A 16,086-nucleotide genomic window follows, 5' to 3' on the forward strand; every position below is an offset into this window, starting at 1 on the left:
CTGACTGAAGAAATGTGATTATTTAAAAATTTGTCCCAACCGATTTATCCAAAAGCTTATACAACTCTTCTGGGCTTTAGTTATGTCAAAAATCAGAATGTGATAAATTCAGTTTGATAAAATATACCTATCGATGGGAACGATGTAAAATTTGTACCTGCTTTGGGTTTGAGTTCTCTCAAAAAACAAATTGTAGTTGAGAAGACCATTTAGTTGAGGGGGTTTCGTGCATTTTCACCAATCTTTTATCAGATTGGGCCTGATCAAGCCCGCACAAGTAATTACAGATCAGTGTTTGGGCCTTCGCCCAACAAAGAGACGCTACTGAGGCATCCTTTTGATTTTCTCTGTTCCCGCTGCGTTCTCTCGTATCCCCTAATCCCCTTCGATTGCTCGAATCCTTCACGCGATTCCTCCTTTCGTCAAAACCCTAGAGCGAACCTCTTTCCCTTCCGATCGCCCGATTCCTCCAATCGAGAAACTGTACGGGCTAAAACCCTAGGGCGACCCCCCTCGGCTCCCTCCTCTCCTCTCTTATCGCCCAATTCCTTCAATCGATAAACCGTAGAGCGTATCCGATTAGATTGCTCTATCATTGGTGGGGGAGATTACTTCTAATTGGAGCTAGGGTTCTAATCGGAAGAGGTAATCTATTTACGCCTGTTCATCGATTTTCAAATCCCTTTATTTCAATTCTTAGTTGCTTTATGTATCTGGCTATTTTATGGTTTGCTTTTGTTTCCCCTGAATATACAATGGAATCTGTGATCTTCGTGTTTTGATGCGTATCTCTTTTCAGTATTTTCTTGCAGAGTATGCAATCGAGTCCGAACGAGTTTCAGGAGGCTGCATGTTTCGATAATGAGACCAGAGAGGATACCATTGCGCTGCTGGATCAGATGAATATATCTAACGTGGAACGCCGACATGGTTAAGGTAAAATCCTCTTTTCCTAACATATTTCTATTTCGTGCATCTCTGCTCTGCGTACAATTTTAGATCCCGACTCTTCTTAGAGAAAATTTAAAGTAAGAACATTAGAACTAGATTCTACTATTGAAAGCTCTGTAGATTGGTTTTAGCTTTGGATGAGCGCATGTTTTGATAAGGGTTCATATCAGGTCCGGAATGGCTTTTGATAACATCAACAACTGAGGCTAACTGAATACAAAGTGAAATGTTCTAAATCAAGCGAATTAACTGGAGTTACATCTCACCTATTTAGTTATTTGATTCAGGATGACTTGCTATGTCTCACCTATTTATATATTTGATTGGGGTTTGCGGCATCCCAGCTTGAAAGCATTTTCAGTCAAGTCTAGGTCTAGCTCATGACCTGATTTGAGTCCTGGAACCTTTGCTTTTGAATAAGAACATATCACGGCTAATTGCTTCACTAGGGCTCAAATAGATATATGGGTTGAAATGAAACATAGCCATTAAGAGAGGTCAATTTGGATAAAATAGGTTGGAGACTTAGGTTGTGTTATTGACCGAGTGGTTGCTACAGAACTTTCGAGAGGCTAAGTGGGCCCATGACTAGCCAGCCAATCGAGTTCATTCATTACTAATTCTAACATATTGAGATTAATGCGTAAATTTCAACTAGTTCTTTCTAACCTTCTTGTCTTATTTGTTTAACCAATGATTGATACTGTGACTGGTTAGAAAAATATCTTTGCGCTTTCCCTTCCATCTCTCTAAGGAAGATAATCCTCCTTCCTATTCTTGTAGTTGTCTATATACATTTTGTTAATTATTTCATTTCTATTTTATCCATTTCTGATCACTATCTTTTATCCTTCCTTTCCCCTTTCTTACGCTTCTTTGTTTGTGGTTTTGTCTCGTATTGTTTTTTATTTCTGTTTGTTTTATTTTACATTATGTTTTATTTTCTTTCTTTTGTAATCTACTTTCGTGTTGCTTTTGCTATTTTGTTTTTTCTTGTTTTCTGTCTGATGTAAGTGAGTTCACGTATCTAGAACTTCCAAAATAATATTTTTGCAATATTTATTTCTATCTTTTGTTGTTTCTATTTACCTTATCACTTTATAGTTGTAAATTTGAATTATTTCCGACTTATTTTTACAATTATTTTAATTATTATTGTAATATCTTCACAATATTGTTAAAAATTTGTATTCTTTTATCTAGAACACTGTGATATTAAAGGGGAGCATCTACTTTATTTTTCTATAACAAGTTTTACTAATCTTTTCTCATCACTTTTTTGAATTGTTATTTCTTTTGTTATTCTTTGTCTTTCTTTTTCCTTCTTTGCTTCACCTCTTTTTTTATGTGTTATTANTTTTTTTTTATTTCTCGAGAGAGATGCACATTTTGAAACAGATCCTTATACTGATTATTTTTAAATTTGATCTATAGTTTAATTGTCTTTTTTTTGTTCTTTTCTTTTGCAATAGTTTTATTTCATATTCTAGTTTTTCTTTTCTTTCGTATTTTGTAAATTGTCTTATATATAGTTTTCACTTTTTCTTCTGTTTGTTTAATGATGTTAATTTTGTTTGCTTAATGAATTTTATAGTGCTGATACTAAAAGGTTTTTTTAAAAACAAAAACATGTGTTGAAATAAAACTATTCTTTTTGGATTAAACGGGTTAAAGAGTTGGGTGATCAGCTTCCATGTGACATACCGCAAGCCATAAACCCGAACTCCTAGCCATAAACCCTCCCAAATCCTAAATTCTAAGGGCTTGTTTTGTTCTTGTTCGCCTATTTTAGACTCTTGAATCATAATGAGGTTTACTGATTTTGATAGTTGTTGTTTGTTTATAAGAATCAGATTTCGACTCCTATTCCACTTTGGAATGGGGTTTGACCCAATCCATTGATGGCCTAATCCGTACTCGAATCCTAGATTGGTCCATTCTAGAATTAAACAACATCAGAGCCTTCTCTTACAAACACCTCCCTCTCCTCTCTCTTCATCACTCTCCTTCCTCTTAACCAAAAGCCTCTTTCAAAATTCTAGGTGTTATAATTGATTATTCTGAACCAAACATTTGTGGATGATTCCGAACCAAATATTTTTGGTTGATTCGTCATTCCATTTTTCATCTCAGTGCAATCCAATTCCATTTCACATTCTCATTCCAATCATGAACCAAACATGCTCTAAATGCGAAAATGTTTCTCCTAAGGATCCTTACAAGCTCAGCGTAGAGAAATCTGATTTCTGCGAGATAGCCTTCACAATGTCAATTACATGGCATTTCCTTGTATTGATTCATACTCCAATCTTTTACTGTCTCCGTCATTACCAAATTAGGTGAATTATGGGAGTATCCTTATTATTAGAAAGCATCCCGAAAAGACAATTTTTGTAGTATGATTAGAAGATATGAGGCTTGCTTGCTTCTCGCTCTAGTAAGTGTTGAAGAGAAAACCCCCGACGTACAGTACAAGCCCCGCCAAGAAAATAGATGTGAGGGTCACATTGCGTGGCATCTTTCCGTTATCGCTTCTGAAGAACATAGCCTCATAGATAGGCAAGCAGTTGGCTGCAATGAATCCGGCTAAGAACAAGTGCACAAACATTTCGTCGAACACTCTGATACCTATGACAGCTACTCTCGTGATCCCAGCAATAAAAGAGGCTAAGCTCAGGATTGCTGTCGTCCCCAACGAGATGAAGAAGGGTGAGGCTATACCGAAATCGAAGACCCCGTTATCGTAGCGCTTGCTCTGCTCTTCTTCCATGACTTTGTTGGTGACATTGAATCCTTGCGAAGGTATGCCAACTTGGTTGAGTGCAAATTCAATAGTCCCAAAGAGATATGATGTGACACCTCGGATCATCCACATCCTCTGGTCACTCCACCACCTTGCGACACTTCCCCCACTCATTACAAAGTCCGCGAGGTCTTGGCCGTAGGCGGCCAAGAAGAGGTACGCGCACAAGTAAATCCTCGGTTCAGAAGCCTGCAAACGTTTACATATATTAGGTGTTAGTATCTCTATTGCAAGCAGGTTGTCTCTAGTTTTTAATTACCACAGATTTACAAAATACTACAGAACAGTACTAGTAATTATCATTGTTGGAGCCTCTGCACAACAAGCAATTCTTTAAACTAATCTACCTAGCTATAACTCAAACAAACTTATAGAATTAATGATTAATTGCGTAATGGAGCATGGAATTGTTGTGGATATTTATGGGTTAAGAGACTTGTGTGCGAAAGAAACTGTATAATTTGTGTAATAGGAATATATTGAACAGAGCAGAGAGATGCATGTATGCATAATATAATACCTTTGGAAAGAGGGGTTTCTGGCTGACTAGTGCTAGCTGTGGGAGAAGGGCATATGTTATGATAGGAACGCACCAAATACCCCAGAAGGCGTAATATCCATAGCCTAATCCCATTGGCAGGGAAGCATTCCTTGTACCGAACGTGAGGGGACTGTATCGTGAGAAGGCCACCTCAAAGAGCCCCACAACCCATCTCTTGCACTGGCTCAGCGAATCATGTAGGCTCTTTGGCGCATCTCCCAAGAACGCAGGCTGTGCTGGGTCGCTAAACACTGACTTCCACCCTTCACAGTGCAGTCGAAAGCCTGTGTAGTAATCTTCAACGAGCGACCCATACCTAAAACCGATCTGCAAAACATACGAACAAACAAATCAGCTGCATTTCATCGTGCACTTGATTCACTCGTTAATTTGACTAAACAGGCTGGAGATGGTAAGCTGTTTAAAGTTTATATAGACATGGAGGTCTTGCTTGTGCGAAATCAGATGCATCCGGCCAGGGTACATCAATTGCAAGCTAATCTATTGTAAAATAGATATAATTAGTCCGTCCAGTACCGGCACATTTAAAGTATAGAATTTGAGTTTGAAGAAAAAAGACAGAGGTGGCACAAAACAAAGAGCCGTCTCTTGACGTGCTTCTTAATTCCACTCACCGTGGAACCCCATTTCGTACCCTGCTCGTAGTCACAGGCAGCCATGTCATGCACACGAGCCATGGTTGGCTCCGAGCCAATCGAGCCAACATAAGGAGCTTTTGAATCGGTCAAGTTTGAAGAAGGTGAGGAGCCACAGAGGGCACGACGGGAGTGGAAACAGTTGGTGCCTACATAGTTAGGCCCATGGAGACCATCCAAGCCATAGCTATTAATTCTGAAGAGCCGCCGAATCTCGCCTCCATATATGTCATGCTTGTTGAGCCCCTCAAAATGCTGTGGGAACTGAACAAAGGCAAGCTTTGGGGCAAGCGATGGATCGAGGAAGTAGCAGAGGGCTCTTTGAGGAGATTTGGGGTCGTTAGCGTACATGTCGCAGTCAACCGTCAGAACAATGGGAGCATTCGACATAATTCCAGACACTCGAAGCTTGTGAGGATTAACCAGAAGAAATCAACTGTAGTTAGTATAATGAATGTCGAGGAAAAGGTATTCATGATGTGTGTATAATGATGATGATGCTATTGAGATAGCTTGGAGTGTGCTGTTACCAGAACATTGAGCGCGCCGGCCTTGAAGTGGTGAGGATAGCTGGGACGTTTCTCTCTCGAGAGGTAGACGAGATTTGGCAATGGAGTGCTTGTTATATCCCTGTCTTCATCACTTTTGAGCAGAACCTATAAATTAATTTGGAACCCCAAATAAAACAGTTTGCATACTGTTGAGCAGTACTTGCTCGTGCATCAATCTTGATTTTCTAAACAAAAGATAATTTTGGTAAGCTAAATTAGCTGTGCTTTATTGTGATCTAACATTATATTTTAATAGTCTATGAGACTCAGAAATTTGATTAAGAAAAATGACGATTCATTAAATCCGCAATTGAACATAATTTAATTCCATTGAGACTCTGTCAAGCAGATAATTAATTGATACTTGATCATGAATCATAACACTGTCCAATTTGTCTTGGGCATTTAACAAATTGCTTATACAGATGAGGTGAGAAATATAATTAACCTTGATGATAGAAGGGTGATTGTTGCGAACAAATCCCTTCCATTTCTCGAAAAACTGGAGTTCTTCGGCAGAGGCAGTAAAGTCATTTCTAACACAGCCTTTGTCCATTGCACTTTCCACATTCTCTTTCATGGCATCAAACATCATCTGCAATGTGTACAGTAGAAAGGAAAAAAGTAAAAGCATCTAACTCTGCAAATGTAGAACAGATCTAAGGTATAATATGCCGTTTTCTTCCTGTTCTTTTATCATATGTTGTAGTCTTTCTTGAACTTCGCAAATTGAAGTTGGCTTGCTGAGGCATTGAACTTGATTTAGAAAATTAAAGAAATAAACGCACTTAAGGGAATCAAATCCATATCCACTTCTCCATTTGGATTGTAGATGGCGCAACAAAGTTAAATAGTGATGCTAATTTTCGTAGAACTTTCGTTAGTAGGTGGATCCTTTTCCTTGGTATACAGATCCCTGTTAAGTGGCATGATGCTGCTGTTTGTAAGTCCCAGGCTAGATAACTGTACACCCACGTGAAAATGACAATCTTCATTAACTTACTGGGGGCCTGATTGGATGCCTAACAATAAATTTTCTGGAGTTTAAAACATTACTGTATAGGCATGACCGATCACTGTGATTACCATTAAAAAAGAAAAAATTCGGGCATTGAAGTGTTTGGATTGTCATAATATTTCTTATAATAAAATATGGTCATCTCTCTAAAATTAACGGCTCAGTTATATGAATATTTTGTTTGATATTTTTTTTTATTTACTCGAGACTCATGTAGTATTTATAGGTGAGGAATTTAATTAAATGTTTTGAATGAAATACCACTTCAACTCATTTTTCCAGAGTACGATAAAATTATCTCTTAGATGAAATTGCTATCCTATGAAGTTATTAGTAACAGGGTCTTTCGAGGAATAAATATCAAACTGCATTTTCGAATCACACTAGAAATCATCATAGACCTTCTGGGATGCAAGCTTATTCAGCGTATTTTTTAATTTACTTGTAAGAAATAGTATATGAGTATAAAGGAGCATGATAAAATTTCTAGAATGAATATCAAAATTTGATTTCAAATTATTTTTTTCTGATAAAAAAAATTTATTTTATAGATAAAATATATTATCCAACCAAATTAAAATGCCGAAATCATTCGGGCTTTAATTTAGATGTTGAAATAAATTATTTAGTAATATTCTATTAGGAAAACTTCAAATACCCCCCTGTAAATTGCTATGGAATTGTGTTGGGTACTTAACTTTTGAGTACTCTCTATTATTACTTAAGATGTGCTAATTTATACTCTACAGATAAATCTATTTGCGGTATATAAATCTATTTGCGGTATATTAGTAGCTTAAAATAATAGTATTTTGGTATCCTCGTATCAATACTCTATTTCATATTCAAAAAGCTTAGGAGTTGAATTTTGAGAAAATAGATTTTTTATAACTCAATGCGTAGAATTTTGTAGTACAAAAATCTGCATCATTTGATATAGACGGTACGGATTAATTCCACTAAAATATAGCAACAGGGTCAATCCGCTACGCATGGAGTTGGACACAAGTTTAGTACTCACAGGGTACTAAAGTGAGAAAGTGTAAAAATACAAAATACTAACTTGATACACTTGAAATCATTGGGTACTAAAGTGAAAAAGTGCAAAACCATATGGTACTAACTTAATACACTTGAAACCACATGGTATTAAAGTGAGAAAGTGCGAAACCACATGGGGGTATTTGAAGTTTTTCCTATTCTATTTGATATGAGAATTTTTCATTGTGATTTAAAGCTAGAAACTTAGTTAAATGAGTAACATATATGCCCTGCAAATTATTCTTTTGGGAGTAAGATGAATCATCTTGTAAGTAAAATATGCTATTAATTTATTATACTAAATTTTAAATGTGAAGATCTTTCAAAGAGTGAAAAATAAATTTTTTACTTTCAACTATGCAAGAATATTCTTCTATTGAATAAATTATCTGTAAATAAATTTTTTTGATGTGCAACTAAAATCTTAATGGGTGGCTTAGTATTAGAATGAAGAAAATAAACAGAATATTTTTTCATCATATTTTTTTACCGCACATAACATAATCTTCTCGTAATCCTAAACAATGCCTAAATCTAACTTATTAGCTTGCAACACACTAAAAGAATATCAGTTCGGATCGTAAGTTATTATTTGCTATCTTATTTTATTTGCTATCTTATTTTAGTGAATTACAGATTTTATATGGCCGCGCTTGCAACGTGTCGTGATAAGGTCGATTAATTTGGGGCCAACCCCATCAGTTCCCCTGATCTCCCGTTGGCTGAGAATCACTCCAGCTAATGATCTCCTGTGTGTTTTTTTGGATCCACGTGCTCTTCACAACCTCCTCGCTTTCGCTGCATTCGTAGTTCCTAATTAATAAGCCTAAGTCATGCCGTACGTTTTAATAACTTTATTGAGATCGACGCAAACATCAATGAGAGAGTAGTTAACTCTACTAAATGTATGGATTCTAATCCCTAAATTGTAATTTCGTCGTGCTTTTGCTTCAACATCGGTACATCCGTACAGCTCTCTATTATCATTTTGAGCAACGCTTTCTCTGTCTGTCCTATAGGTGTAAGATTTACTTTCGAGCTTTTAAAAGGTTGTAGGATCTATTCACTTGTTATTTTTTTTTGGAGAAAATATTCACTTGTTATTTTTAGTACTAACAAATTAAAGAGATGTTATAAATCCTTGAATGCAAGGAGTGTAAAATGTATTTCACTATATATAGTATTTTTTTTCTATTATTTAGAACAAAACTATCAGTACACTCATTATAAGTATAATATTCATGAGGATTGCTCATTCCTCGTATTAACAAATTTTTTTTTTTACTGATCGTCGCTAGTGCAAGTGGCAAAGGGTTTGGTGATTAGTATCCGGGGCTCCAAGTTTGAATTGTAGTTGATTTATATTTTCAACTAAATTTATTTTTTTTAGTGGATAGCATGCTATTTTTCTTTCTTAAAATTTTTTTTAATTGGAAATATCCTAAAAGAATTTTATAAAACACTTGAATGCTAGGGATAAAGATATACACCAATATATGAGGTGCATATATAGTATTTTTCTATGATCTAACTGGAGCAATGCTAATTGTAGTCCTATCTACAGGTACTTGTACACCTACTCACAATAGTTTAGGATTTCACTCGTTTATTTTTTCCATCTAAAATAATTATTTTATTTTATTTTTTACCTCAACAGGATTAAAACGATCTATCTTGCAACAAGAAGTTTGACGTTTTTCAAAGGTTCAGCCGAATTAGAGGAGTACGTCCCTAATAATTTAGCTACGAAAACATAGTAAGTGGGAAAATAAGAGGAACTCAATGTCAAAGTTAGTCGTATCAATTATCCGGGTATCTAGCTAGCTAGCGCGGGGACTATGCATGCAGGCATGCGGTGAAAAGCGCGTACCTTCATCTTCTGGGACTCGGAGTCCCCACAGGGATCCGGAGAGGCGAAGTAGGCCTCCGGCGACCTCCCCACGAGACCTTTCTCTCTGCAGAAGGGCAACCAATACCTCGCAAAGCGCGCCGCCTCCATGAACGCAAAGAGGGTCACCTCTGAACCCCCGTCGTCTGACACGTAGACCGACAGCTTGTGGGCGGGGTAGTCCAGCGCCATCATCGACAGGGCGGTGCTCGCCACGCTCGCCGGCGGCTCCTTGCGGGGGTCTGCAGTGCACACGAAGACGTCGAGCGCTGGCCACTCATGGAGATCAGGGTCGGGGAGCCGGTGGGGAAACTCACGGCGGCGGACGGGGCGCCAGCGGAGGGCCTGGCAGCACGCCCACATGAAAGCGAGTATTGCGTCGGCGAGGAGCAGGGAGAAGTGAATTACTAATGAGGAGAAGGAATTCTTGGAGGCGGTGAGGAGGGTGGCGGTGCGGTGGTAGAGGAGGACGAGGATGGCAAGGGAGTAGACCAGCATGTGGGCGCGGTACAAACCGACGTGACGGTCGACATGGAGAGTGTGGAGACTGGTAGAGGAGTCCAAGAGGGCCGGCATCCTAGCAAGCCCTTGACAAAAGTTTGGACGGCAGAAGATTAATGCGGAGGGAGTGCTGACAGGAGCTCCACTCCCTTTGGCTTTTATATACGAGCAATGCTGGCTGCATCTACATATGGATAGCATCCACTAGCTAACATGTGGATAGAAGACCCGAAATTAATTAATTATTATTATTGCGCCCTCTACATTGGGAAGCACAGTTTCTTGTTTGTTTTCTTCTTTCTTTATTTTTCTTTCCGCACCTCAACTCACTAGTCACTACAGAACAGCTGCTCGCAATCGAAACAAAATAAATGATATTTTTGGGCTTGCTTGGCCCATACGGCCATACCACATTGACCACGTCAGTGGCAACATTTCCCGGCGGCTTGCAAGCGGCGGTCAACAGCACGAGCCTCCAAAGTCTTCTTTTGTATTATTGTTTAGTATTCAAGCCTGATTCGTCCTGGCTAGTAGGCCTTTGGGATTGCGATCGAATGAATTGTGAATACGTGACAAATATTGATGCTGTTTGCGCCTCCAGTTAAGTTATGTAATGATGTTGAAACGTGGATGGTTACCAGTTGCCTGTTCCGCTTTTGTTGCTTCAATAATGTATACTAGTTAAGGAACCCCGCGCGATGCGGCGGGAAGTGGATATAATAGTAAATTATTAGAACTATTACTCTGAAAGAAGAAAACAGAGAAATAAAGAGAACAACATGGAAATGCGGAACTTAATTCTGCTATGTTTACCTGTATGAGGTAGTAGGCAGGGAGAAGGCAGAGAATGGAGAAGAGGGAGCCAGAGATGGCCCTGGGGGCCAAATTATAAGTTTACAAAAAAAAAAAAAACCCACCCCGCGCGAGCTCGCGTCCACGCCAGCTCACGCCCGCGCACCAGCACTCGTGCCACCCGCTCGCGTGCACCATTTCGCAGGAAAAGAAACAGAAGATATATATCAATATATATGTATAGATTCATGCATGGAAAAGGTCCAATATCTTTCTTTAATGCTCAGTCCACAACCAACAGTATAAATAATTGAGTCATAGGAATTTGAACAGAGAAAAATTGTACACAAATTCAATATCTGCAAAAAAATAGAAAAGTCGATCATTAGAGAAGAGAAATTCGAATATTAAACTGCAGACTAAAGAAGGATATGGAAACGAATCAAATAGCATGGAAATAATGCATGTGGAAACAAACTACTTTGGAATGTAAAGTATCGACAAAATTCAATAGCAAGGCATAAGAGGTACAGATAAATTCCGGAAAAGTAAATGGACTAACATGCGGGGCATTCAAGAGGGAGGGCATGGAACTGTATGACAAAAGTGTGGAACATAAAGTGCGCAAGAAATAAAATGTGGAATTAAAATTTACACCTTTTGGAGCCACCAATAATCAGGAATTGTGATAAATACCAATACTCAAATGAGCAGTTGCAGGCAGACTCAAACCCTGCAAACAACAAAAACTGGGAATTTAAACAGATAATCAATGTTTGCAATCTTTGAAACACAATTCTGCATTGTAAATTTTAAGCTTTCAAGTGTTAACCTTTTAACCTTTGAATCTTGAATTCTAAAATGTTGTCGATGCAAGACAATATCCAAAACTGCAAATACAGAATTCAAAATTTTGCACCCCAAGTTTTCATATGCAATTTTAACCTTTAAGAATGCAGAATTCAAAATTTTGGAACACCGCCGCCGCAATTTAGATTGCTAAATTTGAACCTTTCATATGCACCAAATACCCTTATGCAAATCAGGCCATAATTCCCAAATCGAAACTTTTATATGCACCAAGCACTTTACTGTGATTCTGAATCATGCCTTCTAATTTCTGAATTTAGAATTAAGCTAGAGAATTGAGAATTCAAGTAGGCAACTCGGAATTCCACGATGAATAGAAGGGAAACAAATATTCTGTGCTCAGATTCTCCATAAAATCAAACATCATTAGTTTGGCACCGAAGTCTTGTTAGTTAGTAGTGCTAGTTGTATAAGAACTACAAGCATTTCAGCACAAATATGAGGAACTGGTTGCCTATAGAATAGGCCATCCAACGTACCCCATCAGCAACGAAGGAGGGTTGCGCCCGTCTCAATCACCGCAATTATTTGATATTCAAGGAGGAGATCATCATAGCACGGGAATTCAGGATTAAGCTTTGCAATTTGGAATTCTATGGAGAATATAAGGAAAATAAATATCCTTTGTCCAGAGTTCGTATTCTGAATTCAGAACCTAGATTTTGAAACCTGGAAAGCAAACTGACATATATTGTTTCATATAAAAAGGAAGCTATTGCAAAATTAAGAAACCCTTTTTCTTTACCTATTCTTAGTCTGATAGTGCAATTCAGATTCTGCAGACCTGAATTAGGAACACAGGATTCTGCTAGGCAATTGGGAATTCAGCTGGGCAATACAGAGAAGGGACTTCTATGGAATTTTCAGCCAGCAGAATTCAGCAAGGTAATTTAGAATTCAGCTAGCCAACTTAGATTCCAAATACATGCAGCATACAGTAAAAGAAAAGAAAAAGAAAAAGGAGGAGAAGAAGAAGAAGAAGTAGGATGTCGTTATAAAAGAAGAAAAAAAGAAAAAGAAGAAGAAATAGGAGGACGACCTCGTGGAAAAAAAAAAGGGAGAAGAAGAAGAAGAAAAGAAAAGAAAAGAAAAGAAAAAGAAAAAGGAGGAGAAGAAAAAGAAGAAGTAGGATGTCCTTTAACGATGGAACGGCGACAGGCGGCGTCGGGGCCCTCGAGCGAGCGAAGTGCGAGCGGCAGTCGCGGCTGGCCCGGACGAGGCGGCAGGGGGCGGAGCGGCGGTAGGAGGGGCGAAGCCGGGGCCGAGACCGGGGCAAGCGCTGACGGGGCTCTTGTACCGGCTGTCGCAGCTGGCGGAGGCGCTGCGGCGGCGGCTCGACCGGGCGTGGCCGCGGCGCCGGTGCGGCGGCCGAGGAGTAAGAGGGAGAAGCGACAGCGCGGGAAATGGGTGCCCGGAGCAGCTATGGAGCAGTTGGCGCAGCAGGGAGACCGGGCCGAGAAGCGACGGTGGTAATTACCACGTGGTAATGTGGTAATTACCACTTTAATGTGGTAATTACCACATTGGTAACGTGGTAATTACCACATTAATGTGGTAATGTGGTAATTACCACATTACCACGTGGTAATGTGGTAGCGGGCGACGGCGACGCGCGGGCGCGCGGGCGGCGGGCGTTGCGCGCTCGGACGAAGCGCGAGCGGCAGTCGCACCCCACGAGCGCGAGCGGCAGTCGCACCCAACCTCAAGCACCACACGCACCCCACGAGCACGACCCGCACCTTCGCGGAGTTGATGCAGCCGCGGATGCTGTCGCTCAGCACCGGGGACAGGAGCCGGCGCCTCAAGCGGGGGTAGGGGGCGCGCACGACGCGGTATGAGCCGCAGATGCGCCTGCCGGAGCAGCTATGGAGCAGTTGGCGCAGCAGGGAAACCGGGCCGAGAAGCGACAGTGGTAATTACCACGTGTAATGTGGTAATAAGCGACAGTGGTAATTACCACATTGGTAACGTGGTAATTACTACATTAATATGGTAATGTGATAATTACCACATTATCACGTGGTAATGTGGTAATGCTACTTCTTCTTCGTCGGCGTCGCGCGGGCGCACGGGCGGGCGACGGCGACGCGCGGGCGCGAGTTGCGCGAAAACTAGGAGAGGCAAAGGGGAAGAGGTAGAAGCGGAGATGGTAGCAGCAGCAGCAGCAGCAGCTGCTACAGACACCACCCACCCAACCTCACGCACCACACGCACCGACACTGCCTACGCACGGCACCATCCTCCTCTCCAGCTCCCTCTCCGGCTCCGCCCCCCTCCGTCCGAGCAGCGGCCAGCCTCGTCTCCAGTTCCCTCTCCGTGCCATCCTCCTCTCCGTGCCATCCTCCTCTCCAGCTCCCTCTCCGGCTCCGCCCCCTCCGTCCGAGCAGCGGCCGCTGCAGCAGCTTCGCTCGCTCTCGCTGCAGCGGCCCCGCTCCCCACACCGCAAAGACGGAAGCGGCGAGAGGACCTTTTCTTTTTTTTTTTCTTGCTCTCTTTTTTTTTTCCTTTCTCTTTTTTCATGTTTCTATAAAACCAGTTCAACGACTTTTTCACCTGGCTTAGACGTTTTTGCCTTTTACACCGGGCTAAAACGTTTTCGGGTTTTGATCACCTAAAAAATACGTTTAACCGGCTTTTTTTTTGGGGTGTGGCTGTAGAAACAGAAATAATTTTAATAATAATACAGTGTAACATAACATCGTCCGTAGGGGTAGAATGAGAATGTACGGAGTAAGTAGTGTTTTGTCAAAATGGGTTGATTTACTTGTTCGTAGGTTAGGCTTGTTCGTGGTTCATAAAATAGATGGTTGTTCTTGACCGTTAGATCTTTTGTGAAGTTCTCCTACATCCTAGCTTTATTCTTGTTCTTATTGTTCCTATGTTGTGACCGTGTAATCCAAACTGTATTATGTTTTAATGTTTAGATGTACTGAAAGGTAAAATCGAGGCGTAGAATACATTATGTTTTAATGTTTAGACATCTCCGGTCTTTACCTTAGTTTGAGGACACTGTATGTTTGATCGTCGTTTTTGTTATAGTGCGAACTATCGTAATCGTCGCCAGAGGTAGAAGGATATCTCTCACAACAACGGGTAATACCTTCGACGTAAGAATTTGAGTGCCGTGCAAAGTAGGTTAGCGTGCTATCAGGAGTGTTAATCGGGAAGGCTATGTAGACAATCGAGTGTTTATAGACGTTTACCTCAAGGGACGTTTGTCTTTTGTTTCTTCTTATAGTCTCACTTTACAAAAAAATTTTTTCTTACACAAATGCTATAACTAACATGATCTCACTCTTTGGAAACGGGTAAGTATCTGCTGAAGTTGTTCCGGCTTGAACTCTAACAGGGCCCGCATGAGGAGTCCCAGATGTCCATGAAACTTGACACGAACTTCAAGGGGGTTAGATTAACGGCATAGCATGTTAGATTACGCTTTACCCCTTTTCTTTCTGTGTTGTCCGTTGTGTTCTTTTCGTCGTACTAGGAGGTATATTATCCGTACCAACTGTTGTCTGTTTTCCTAATCTTCCTGTTCGCAACATTACTTTTTTCATTATAAAAGTCAGGTTAGTTATGATTCTTTTCGAGTCACAACATTAAATTTAACTTCATCTATTAGAAAGGCATATTTACCTCCTACCCGGACCGTTCAAAGTGCGAGCGTTGGAGGAGTCTTGTACTACTTTTCACCACGTAAATTTTACATTATCTTTGTAACAAACTATAAAGATTTGATTTTATCGTATTTCAGATCGTGATATATAATTTACTACGATGGAGACGTATCGGACACGGTTGAACCCTCATTCTCTACCAAGCCTCCACAACAAGACGACCTTTTGTTTACGTCTGTATTACCGGTGCCGAAGAAGTCCAAGGTCCAGTAGATCAACTAAGAGTTTGTTTGTGAGACACGTATAGTTGAGGAGCGGTCTCAAGTAGAGCGTCCGGTGGGCTGGAAACTCAACTTGTTGTTCTAGTCTTAGTTATGTAACCTAGAGAAAGTTGTGTAGTTAGACGTTATGCTGTCTTTTCCCTACTCAGTGACTTTCTAAGGGCAGACCTGTAGGTTGCTGATATTTAAAATCTTGTTTTCCATAGATTAATATAAGTTATATATAATATAGGACTTTCATCTTCTGTCAACTAGGAGCGTGTTAGGTCTTGTTGAATGACTCAGAACGTAAATTTTATTGGGTTTCTTTTGACCGATATGGTCGGTGAAGTTTCAATTTAATGTATTGACTTTTGTCTAGACCTGAGTGTGTTTCCGGATATCAAGATGTTTCGTAAGGTTGTAGGTAAACAATATATTGCTACAATATCACTTTTTGAACACTGTGTCTACCTAGGTAAGTCCTAGACGTTGTTCGTCGTGTTTGGAAACAGGTTTAACAGATATAGAGGTTTGTCAATGCCGTCGTGCGTTCTTCTCATTTTCCTTTCGGTCTGATTGGGCCGGAACTTTAAG

At 40.2% G+C, this 16,086-nt stretch overlaps 1 protein-coding gene and 2 long non-coding RNA genes across 5 annotated transcripts; 1 reads left to right on the forward strand and 2 right to left on the reverse strand.

Moving 5' to 3' along the window:
• On the forward strand, positions 226–9,438 carry LOC109728690. Of its 3 annotated transcripts, none has more exons than XR_002221069.1 (3): positions 226–645; positions 800–936; positions 8,188–8,347. It is a non-coding gene; the product is annotated as an uncharacterized LOC109728690 (long non-coding RNA). The 3 variants fall into 3 exon arrangements; XR_002221070.1 differs by lacking the exon at positions 8,188–8,347 and adding an exon at positions 4,698–4,937; XR_002221068.1 differs by lacking the exon at positions 8,188–8,347 and adding an exon at positions 9,219–9,438 and having other exon boundaries at positions 231–645.
• Positions 3,072–10,071, reverse strand: LOC109728689 (cellulose synthase-like protein G3). Its single transcript, XM_020259162.1, has 6 exons — positions 9,432–10,071; positions 5,951–6,097; positions 5,482–5,607; positions 4,931–5,359; positions 4,275–4,622; positions 3,072–3,943 (listed from the first exon to the last, which is right to left on the reverse strand). Exons 1-6 carry the CDS (start codon positions 10,023–10,025, stop codon positions 3,386–3,388), a joined length of 2,202 nt encoding a protein of 733 aa, XP_020114751.1. The 5' UTR covers positions 10,026–10,071; the 3' UTR covers positions 3,072–3,385.
• LOC109728580 lies at positions 10,966–12,548 on the reverse strand. The gene is made up of 3 exons (XR_002221024.1): positions 11,575–12,548; positions 11,400–11,475; positions 10,966–11,101 (listed from the first exon to the last, which is right to left on the reverse strand). It is a non-coding gene; the product is annotated as an uncharacterized LOC109728580 (long non-coding RNA).

Source organism: Ananas comosus, linkage group 24 (genome assembly GCF_001540865.1).
Source record: "Ananas comosus cultivar F153 linkage group 24, ASM154086v1, whole genome shotgun sequence".
Classification (NCBI taxonomy): Eukaryota; Viridiplantae; Streptophyta; class Magnoliopsida; order Poales; family Bromeliaceae; genus Ananas; species Ananas comosus.